We start from the raw sequence: 10,893 nt of genomic DNA on the forward strand, positions 1-10,893 counted from the left end.
ATATATTGTATTTTTAAAATCTATTTTTTTATAAAAAATAATCTAAAAAATATTATTACGATCAGACCGAGTCGAGCTCGAATTTAAAATTATTAATATGAACCGGACTTAAACTAGGACTAAATCGAAACCTAAAAAACAAATTTAAAATTCTATATCCAACCCACTTGACCTAACCATAATAAAGTCTAGGTCGAATGCAGATGTGATGTCGACAACAACATAAATCATCCACAAAAATTCAAAAGCATCAAACTCATTTGCTAACAAATGTCCATTTGTCACAAAAGAGCAATAGTAATGGTTGAATGTCCCTTCATTCCAAACATATTTCAATTCACAATAAACCTAAAATAATAAACACTAAACAACACTAGTCCCTTAACTTTGTTAAATTTACATTTCGATGACTCAATTTTTAAAAATTATATAATAATCATTAATATTATCAAATTTTATATTTTGATCCCTTGTTCATAAATCTCCGTTAAGAGAATGATGTGACACGATAATTTGAAGGGTTAATAATTATTAAAATTTATAAAAAGCAAAGAAACACCCCAAATTTCGTTCAAAAGTAAAATCAATAAATATTAGTAGAACTTCAAATGAAGAAAAGAAAAACCATATATATATAGGGATAATTGCACTAGACATCCCTAAACTATGACCGTCATTTTAAATTAGTTTTAAATTTTAAAACATTCTAATTACATCTCTAAACTATTAATGTTATATCAATTATGTCCTTTCATTATTAAAACTATTAATTTAATCACTAAATGACATGCCAAATATTATATAGATAAATTTAAAATGAAAATTTTAAAGAAATAGAATGTTATCGTATAACTTTTAAAAGTAAAACTAAAAATAAAATAAAATTGAGGGAAAAAGTGAACAATAAAGCTTATGTAAAAGCTTTTAAAACATCCATTTTATAATATTCACCTTTTTTTTTCAAATTATTCATTTTAAATCATGATTCATAACAATTTTAATAATAAAACACTTAACTGATACAGTCTTGACTTTAGTAACAATTTTATAATATTACCATATGTCATGGTTGAATGCCCTACAATCATAGCTCCTCCTATCCATTTTACATGTTGCCATTGATCCATCAACCTAACTCTAGTAACTAAATTGAGAAATTATATATATATATATATATATATATATATATATATATATAGCATGAAATTGTGATTTCACGTCAATTTTATCCCTTCTTAATAGGAGAATGACAAATCAAAATCTTCCTCTTGATTTTTAGCTTTTTCCTCTGAAAAAAATCAATTTCAGCTAAAAATGCTAAAGTTTAGGAGGAAAAAATATAATTTGTCATCCTCCTATTAGAAAGGGATAAGGATAACGTGAAATCACAGTTTTATATAATCATTTTCTTCTCTCTCTATATAGCGATAAATAAAACAACAAAATTACATCAAATTAATTGTTCAAAAGCTCCCCTCATTTTGTCTTATTGTAGAATCCCTAAAACTTCATTAGGAACAAAATCAAAGACTAAATCCAACTTAGCCAAACGATCTGTAATTGTGTTGTCTTCTCTAGGTATATACCTAATCTACCATTGTCCTTCAGATCTCAAAACTTGCTCCTTCAGATCTCAAAACTTGCTGGACACTCTTAAGCACTGTGATATCTGAATCCTTTAGTCAAAGCTTTGACCATATCTGGGTTATCAAATTAAATTGTGACATGTTTTTTATATTTGACCCAAGCATTTAATGAATATTTAATCAACAATTACTAATACCATAAGCATTATTATATGTTCATTAAATTCATTCATTAATTTTTTTCATAAAAATACACCGACATAGCATTTGATTCATTTTTAGAAATTTCAATTTGTGAAATTAAATTTTATAAAATATTACTTATATTAATATATATTTAATAGTTGAAAATTAAATAATAAAACTCATCAAAATAAAATTATCGAATGATGATTTAATAGGAATAATTTATTGGTTTAGTATTACTAATTTTGACTTAGTTGTACGGTGCACCTAAAATACAACGTTAATTAGGCCTAAAACCGGTAGTTGAGCTTCCACGTGACCACTCACGTGCTATATCTACTCCGATCGTCGCCAAGTATTTCCCTACCTACCACCACACACAGAGGCTATATAAAACGCACCGTTTCGCTCCCATTTCCCACCCCTTAAAAACAAAAATAAAGAAGATCAGCTACCGGAAAATGTCTACGTCACCGTCCGTCACCGAACTCCAGGTGGAGAACTTTACGTTCCCTCCGACGGTGAAGCCTCCTGGTTCCACCAAAACTCTGTTCCTTGGTGGCGCAGGTTAGTATTCCGCGCTTTCTGTTTTCGGGAGCCGTTTGATTGCTTCATTTGTTTTTTGCTCATGTTAATGGGTCAATGCTAACGTGCACCAGGGGAGAGAGGATTGGAAATCCAAGGGAAGTTCATAAAGTTCACCGCAATTGGAGTTTACCTGGAAGATAGCGCCGTGAATTGCCTCGGCGTTAAGTGGAAGGGTAAGAGCGCGGTGGAGTTAACGGAATCCGTTGAGTTTTTCAGAGACGTCGTTACAGGTAATTTCCAAAATTTTTCTTACGTTTTGTTTATTTGTTGTTTTGTGTTTGGCTGATGGGAAAAGGTAAAAGAAAATTTTGTTTATCGAAATTTGTGCTAAAAAAAAACTTAGAAGAATTATTTTCCTAAAATGTGAGGGAAATGGAAGGAATGCATTGATTATGTTTGCTCATTCTTCATCAATTTCACACATCACTAAACTTTGAATCAAATTTCAAGTTGATCTACAATTTCAAAACATTTTGTCCAGAATTTAAGTTCTTTAAAAAGAAAGTAAATTCACAAAGAGCGGGTGAGAATTAAGACCAGAAAGTTAGAAAAGGACGAGACTTAGCGCCTTTTGGACGAGTTTTGCTTCCACCGTGATACGTTAGCTTTTTTTTTTTTTATCTTACCCTATATTATTACTATAATATTTAATTTCACTATCACCATTAATCATGGAAAAATGCACTGTCCTTCAAAGAAGCAGTTATTTGTTATTAAAATGGATAAATATTCGTTTTGGTACCTGGATTTGACTTAAAAAATTCAAATGGGTACCTAAGGTTTTTTCTTCAATTAGGTATTTAAATTTGACCTCAATGTTTAATTTGGTACCTAATTTTTTCTTGGGTCCAATTAGGTACCTTACCTTAGCTTCATAGTTCAACTCGGTTCAAATAATTAAGTATTAATTTCGAAAAAAAAAACCAAGTTTAGGCACTTAATTAAATCAAAATAAACTTTAGGTACCAAATTGAACCTTGAAGTCAAGTTCAAGTACCTAATTAGACATGAAAAAACATTAGATACCAATTTGAACCCTAAAAACTAAGTTGAAGTACCAAAATATATATTTACCTTATTAAAATTTTATATTTTCTTTAATATTTATATATTAATTTAAGAGCTGTTATTCTATACATCGGGTAAAATAAACTTCACAAGTAAATTTAATATGACGTCGTTTATTCTTAAAACTCGTGTCTAATTTTTAATTCGCTCGTAAAATCTAAAAATTAAGCACATTTCATAAATTACAATCCTTAAAATTAAAAACTTAATTTAAAAATTTTAACAAGTTTGACTTTTAATAAGGAAATAAGTACCATAATATATATTTATGATTATTCTATTCAATATTATACAAAATGACACATAAATATTAGATATGGATATTTTACTATAGGTATCATTAAAACCAGTAAATTTATCAATATAATTATATTTGTCATGCATGTAAAATTTGAATCGATCTAATATCTCAATCGTTTTGTTCTAAAATATTGTTTATATTAATCTATATTTAACGGTTGAATTTTTTACTTAAAATAAATAGTAAAAAAATTACCCCAAACTTAAAATGCATGATCTACAAAAATAGAACTTGAAATATGATTGTTAGATTGTTAAAATATCAATTGTAGAAAAGTTATGGAATGATGTAAAATCATGTTAGTTTTACACTAGCATAAATTAATCTCTTCTCCATATAAAATAGTCTAAATAATTTCAATTTTTCCTATAAATAAAAAATCATAAAAGAACATAAATTGCTTTGAACATTATTTAAAATACGACTATATGATATAGTTATAATTATTATTTTAAGCAGATAAATTGTGCATATTAAAATAAAATTATAACCACAATTGCATCATATAATAACTGTGTTTTAAGTCAATGCAAGTTTAGATATAATGCAATTCCTTTTTTTTAACATCTATAAGTTAATAAATATTTTTAAACACATTAAATTCAAGTTTCAAGCTGGTATTTAATGTCAAAGCTAATGATTAGATTAATCAAAATATTTGATTAAAATGATATACTTTAATTTAAAGATTTAATTGGAATATTTTTAAAGTTTAAAACCAATTTAAAAATTAGTCGATTTATTTGGGTGGTTGGTGCAATTAAGCTCTTTTTTTCCTTTTAAGTTGTTCATTTTGAATCGAGAACCGACAGAGGTATCAATCTGGAGAAGGATTTTGAACTGATAGACTTGAAATTGGTATAGACCGATTGAACTGGTTAAAAATCAATTGAATTGAGATTTTTAAAATTGTTTTAATGTTTGATGGTTTTTTAATCGAATTGATTAGATTGATCGAACTAGCAAACCGATGGTCTTGATTTAAAAAACAATTGAATCTGAGTACAAAGACACTTTATATAGCACTAATATTTGAGAATGGGGGGTGATGTATATGTATGTAGGTGATTTTGAGAAGTTCGTACGGGTGACAATGATATTGCCATTAACGGGTCAACAATACTCTGAGAAAGTATCAGAGAATTGCGTTGCTATTTGGAAATCTCTTGGAATCTACAGTGATGCAGAAGCAAAAGCCATTGAACAATTCATTGAAGTCTTCAAGGATGAAAACTTCCCACCTGGCTCTTCCATTCTTTTCACTATTTCAGGCCAAGGTTCCTTGACTGTAAGTCCAAATACCTTTTCTAAACAAAAATGGAAATTCTGAATTGCCTAATTGATCAACAGTCCAAATTACTAACATGGGTCAATTTCATTGCTCTAAAACAAATACAGATTGGGTTCTCCAAAGATAGCTCAGTACCAGAAGGTGGGAAAGCAGTGATAGAGAATAAACTACTTGCAAACTCAGTGCTGGAATCCATTATTGGTAAGAATGGAGTTTCTCCTCCAGCAAAGGAAAGCTTGGCATCAAGATTATCACCATTGTTCAATGACTGTGGAGTCGACAGTGAAAAACCTCAGTCTTAGTTGAGTTTCAGTGTCTGTTTCAGACCAGCTGATGTTATTGTTTTCTTAAATCTTGTGTGGTCTTTTTATATAGCAATGAAGCAAATAAAGTGTAATTTGAATTCTAGTTTCGAACTCAAATATTCCACTGAATCATCATCTCTGGGTTATCTTTGTTTTCAGGAAATGTTTCCATATTTGAGAATCCAAAGTCTGTATTTTTATGTATTAGTACATTGGCTGCTTACCCTTTTTGATCTTGTGCACTGTGATGTTTGGGGGTCATATTCCCGACTCTGTCCTGGTGAAAAGACAAATTGGCAAAATAGACTAATATTTTTACTCTTCCAAATTTCGGTGGGCCTTCGGATTTGGATGGGTAACTCAGCTCATGTACGAGTTTAGTTTAAAATAGACATTTTATCTTCACAAGAACACCATCAAAATTTTCAAAAACACTTTTTCGGTGTTTTTACCCAATTAATATTAAAAAATAATTAATTATGAAAATGGTATGAGAAATAGATTAATTACGAAAATAGGCATTTACTACAGTTTTCCATCGTGCCACCTGATATATTGGCAGCACCAGACTGAAATGTAACGATCTAAAATATTTAAGGACCTGATATGTAAATTACCCATTTTGATTGGCTACTGAAAAATGATTTAAGGGTTTAATTGTTTTGTAAACCCTCCTTGTTATCAATTTGATTTACTGGCACGATATAAAATTATAATTATAAAAGCTTTAGAAAAATCTTATTATGTATAAATTATAATTATTAGTTAAATTTATAGTTTCTAGATACAATGTGAGCAAAAGAAAACTACTTTCTTTTTGTTAAATTTTTTTTTGAACTAATTGGTAGGAGGTCTCTCTACTTTTAGTGTTAAAGGGGAATAAAAGAAAATAATAAACAAGGAGGTCGCGGCACTCTTGAAACCTTATTTCAGTAGACATCTAAATGAGAAATTTATATATTAGGTCTTTGAATACTTTAGGTCGTCACATTTCAATCTGGTGCTACCAATATGTCAAACGGCACCGTCAGAACACTGTAACAAATGCCTATTTTTGTAATTAATCAGTTTCTCATACTGTCGGGCCTTTATATATATATATATGATATTAATACACTATATTTATTCAAATTCGGCTCGATTCTAAATATAGACTCAAAATTTTGCATAAACTCCTCATATTTGTAAATGATTAATGTAAGCTTATTTTAGGTCTGCTCGTATTTTTTTTTTTGAAAAAAAAAGATATATATTACTTTTAATTTAAATTTTAGCTGTCTTTTTCTTTTATTAAAATATTATTTTTTTACAACTTAACATAGTTTTTAATGTTTACATGGTATTACATTATTACATATTTAATTTTATGTGACATAAATTACATAATTATGAAAAAAAATATTACAAAAGTATAAAAACATGTTAGGTTGGCCTCGAACGTTAAATGTTAAAATTTAAGCCCGACCTCTATTTTAAGCAAGTCTATTTTTTATTTGCCCAAATCCATTATTCGAACCTTATATTTTTTTTTTCCAAATTCTTACCTATTTCAAGTAGGTCTTCAGGATTAAGCCGGATGACCTAAGTCTACTCCCAACAATATCATTATTATATATGAATTTTGATTTAATTTAATTGTAAATATGAAAATTTTATTTTAGCTCAATTTTCATAAACCACTTATTTGTGCACTAACAATAATATTTATTTGTTGTTCTAAATTTTTGGATAGAATCAAAATAAAATTTTTATGAGTAGAATTAAATTATGAAAGACTGAAATCAACAACTTTAGCATAGTTCTAAATTTCACCTTTTCTCTCGAAAGGGATGGATCAATAACTAGCCTTCCGCAAAGGACTTCAAGCAAAACTACCCCGAAGGATTGAACATGATTTCTGTGTTAGTTTTTGCGTTGTCAAGTATTTCGGGTCGAGATATCCAAAGCTTCCTTTCACCGCCGTACTCACATGTGTCCGATCAATATCTGGACTGGTCTTTGATACACCGAAATCAGCAACTTTAGCCATGAAATTCAAGTCGAGTAGTATGTTAGCAGACTTGACATCGCGGTGAATTACTGACTTTGTTGAACCGATATGAAGATAGTGAAGTCCTATGCCTAATCCAATGCTTATCTCGAGCCTCTGTCTCCAACTCAAGCCTGGATGACTTGAGCCATATAGATGATTCTTGAGTGTCCCATTCTCCAGGTACTCATAAATTATGATCATCTCATTGGAGGAGGTTTGTGCAGCTTCAATGCAAAGGATAAATTTTGATAAATCCAGTTTGTTGTTCAGTTCCAATGCTTCAGAGCGGTTCAAAAGCTAGTTGGAAGACCTATTTGGGAGTGCCAGCTTTATGGGAAGACCTAAAAGTCAAGTGCTTGATGTGATTAAGGATAACATGATAGCAAAGATGAAGAATTGGAAGCTAATGACTTTATCTGTTGGAGGAAAGGATACTCTAATTAAAGCTGTCGTGAGTGTTGTGCCAACCTATCTTATGTTTTGTTTCAAGTTCCCAAAAAAGTTGTGTGGTGAAATGAATTCAGTAGATAGTCGGTTTTGGTGGGGAAGTCAACAAGAGAAGGGTTCCATTCATTGGAAAAATTGGAGAAATATGACTTCTTTCTAAATTGGATGAAGGAATGGGGAATCAGTGGATATTTGGAGGGATAAATGGGTGCCAGGACTTGGGAAAGAACGTCTGAGTTTTGCTGGTCAGATTGATACTCCTCTTCCTAGGAGAGTGGCTGAATTGATAGTCAAGGAGGAAAGGGTTTGGGACTTATCTAGTATTGTTGACTAGTTAGAGGAGGAAGAGGTTGAGGCAATTAAGGAAATTCAGATAAGTGGTGCTGGTGATGAGGATAGGATGGTGTAGCTTTCAAGTTAAAGCAGTTTCACAAAGTAAAACATGAAACTGTGATGAAATTTATAAATAAAAACGTTTCAATATTAATAACTCTATTGTTGCACATTCCCACTTATAAATATCTCATTTCGTTGATCCATAGACACCTCGCCAACACAAACAAAACAAATCCTTATAAGGTCCTCTCCTACTAAAGTCTCGTATAATGTCGATATCAAGAAAGTCATTGCTTATGTTTCTAAATTTAGCATTCATGGTTATGTTTGTCACAGCAGGAAACGTTCGACAGCTGTTGCCACCATTTCCATTTGCGCCAACGCCAGGCATAGCACCTTTTCAGCTTGGTGAAGCGCAAAATTGTTGGTCATCCCTTACCAAGATACAAGGCTGTATGACGGCTATATCTGATTCATTTTTCTATGGACAAATAGGTGCCATTGGCTCTGCTTGTTGCCGAGCCATTACTCGTATTAGTGATGATTGTTGGTCTAAAATGTTCCCTTTCAACCCTTTTTCCCCCCCCTTTTCTCAGGATCTTTTGTTCATCTCCAACACCACATGCAAGACCGATATTGAATGGCATTAGCGAAATGTTGCCGCCATTGTGGTCTCGAAGTGAAGTTGAAAAATGCTGGTCATCTCTTTCTAACGTTAATGGGTGTATTACGGAAATTTTTAAGTCACTTTCTGGTGGTACAATGCCTAGTCCTACTTGTTGCAATGCCATCATCAAACTCAATGACGATTGTTGGCCTAAATTGTTCCCTTTTAACCCACTCTTCCCTCCATTGTTGAAGAATTACTGTGGTGGCACAGCAGCAACACCTAAATGAACTAAATATCCTCAACTAGTTCAAGCCCTTACAAAGAGAACCGAATCAAATAGTAGAGGAAGAGATCCTATGCTTAGATGTTTTCTCAAGTATATTTAGGTTTCGTAAGGAGGAGGGTTTCATTTTGGTGTTTTTAGGGCTGACTGTTTATTCTTGATAATAAAAAATTGATTTTATATACCATCGTCATACAAATTCACGGGAATAAATTATATTAACATAATTTTAAATTTGAGTGTAATATAATAATCAAAACTGAAATTCAATCATTCTTATATGATGTAAAAAAAATGATTAGAATTAAAATTTATGTGTTCATCGTTGAGGTTGAAAAACAGTTTTCAACCTAAACCATGATTTCAAATCAAAAGACTTGATAAAAAAGTAGCTTTTCAAACCAAAAGTTTATTTTAAACTAAGATTTTAAGCCTAAGCTTTTGACTTTTGGAAATGAAATTATCTTTTTGTCTCCTCATTCAACTTTTTATTTTACGGCATCATGATTAGATGTGTTCATAGGCCTAATATTTTTATCCAATTTTTTTCAAATTTCGGGTGGACTTTCGGACTTGGGCATGTGAACAAGTCCAGTCTAAAATAGACAATTTATCTTCCTAAAAGCACTTATAGATAATAATAGTAAACACCGTCAAAACTTTTAAATGCACTTTTTCATAATACTTTTTAAAAATACTTTTCAATCTCAATAAAAAGTGAACCCTCTAGTCATTATATTTTCAAGAAAAAAAATTGGACAAATATATGTAAAGAAGACCTTAATACCTTTGTTACACCTAGAGGTGCTCATGGATTGGGTTGGGCCAACCAAAATTTTAGGCCCGTTTGTTAGGTTCAGCTTGGCCCGAAAAGTTGGTTTAAAATTTTTCCCAAACTCGGCCCAAATAAAAATGCTAAAACTCGGGTCTTGCCCAACCATATTAATTTTTTATATTATTTTTAAAAAATACATAATACATCAAAAATACTAAAAATATTAAAATAAATGTTTCCCAACAAATTGAAAATAAATTTTAAAACATATGTGTACTTAAATAACATTAAGATAGGTGCAACTTAACACGTAAATACTTCTAAAATAGTAATAAAATTAACAATAAAACAAGAGTTATACAATAACAACATAATAGTGAAATGATAGTAAAATAGTGAAAAAAAACAACAAGAAAAAAATAGCAAGAAAACAGTAAAAAAAACTACAATTTTTTTCTTGCATATTCGGGTCGGGCCAAAAAAGCCTTACCCAATGTCCGGCCTGTTTTCTAAATGTGCCTTATTTTTTTACTCAAACCTAGTTTTTGAGCCTATATTTTTACCTAAATCCTACCACTTTTTCTATAGACAGCCAACTCGACTCTAGTTATACCTTTGTTTTCATTGGAAGTTCACTTCAACAACACTCTTTAGTACAAGTATAAAAATATGTTAGACCTTCAATTTGTAGTTCAATTTTCTTCAAGATTAAATATAATTTTTTTTAGGTTTGTGGTTATTTTTTAATTAAAGGTGTTCATGAGTCGGATCAATTAGGGTCGGGCCTATATATATTATTAGTATACTCTATTTATTTAAATTTGGGTCGACTTTAAATAGAGGCTCAAAATTTTACCTAAAGTCGTTTATATTTGTAAATTATTAATCTAAGTCTGTTTTAAGCCAATTCGTATCTTTTTTGTAAACAAAAAGTACTTTTAATTTAATATTTTTATTTTTTCTTTTATTAAAATTTAAAATTTTTACAACTTAACATATTTTTTAATGTTTACATGGTATTACATTATTAAATATTTAATTTTATGTGATATAAATTACACAATATATGAAAATAAAATAAAAGT

The 10,893-nt window shown here is 30.2% G+C and overlaps 1 protein-coding gene across 1 annotated transcript; it reads left to right on the forward strand.

Annotated features, from left to right (window-relative positions):
- The first annotated feature begins 2,171 nt into the window (after positions 1 to 2,171).
- LOC105783554 (chalcone--flavanone isomerase) lies at positions 2,172 to 5,532 on the forward strand. Its single transcript, XM_012609092.2, has 4 exons — positions 2,172 to 2,339; positions 2,432 to 2,590; positions 4,794 to 5,017; positions 5,128 to 5,532. Exons 1-4 carry the CDS (start codon positions 2,234 to 2,236, stop codon positions 5,320 to 5,322), a joined length of 684 nt encoding a protein of 227 aa, XP_012464546.1. The 5' UTR covers positions 2,172 to 2,233; the 3' UTR covers positions 5,323 to 5,532.
- The last annotated feature ends 5,361 nt before the right edge of the window (positions 5,533 to 10,893 follow it).

This window comes from Gossypium raimondii, chromosome 13 (assembly GCF_025698545.1).
Source record: "Gossypium raimondii isolate GPD5lz chromosome 13, ASM2569854v1, whole genome shotgun sequence".
NCBI classification, from domain to species: Eukaryota; Viridiplantae; Streptophyta; class Magnoliopsida; order Malvales; family Malvaceae; genus Gossypium; species Gossypium raimondii.

Coding starts and splice junctions, on each gene's coding strand:
- LOC105783554 (XM_012609092.2), top strand. CDS start 2,234: ATGTCTACGTCACCGTCCGTCACCGAACTCCAGGTGGAGAACTTTACG. Junction 2,340..2,431: donor TCTGTTCCTTGGTGGCGCAG/GTTAGTATTCCG, acceptor AACGTGCACCAG/GGGAGAGAGGATTGGAAATC. Junction 5,018..5,127: donor CAGGCCAAGGTTCCTTGACT/GTAAGTCCAAAT, acceptor AAACAAATACAG/ATTGGGTTCTCCAAAGATAG.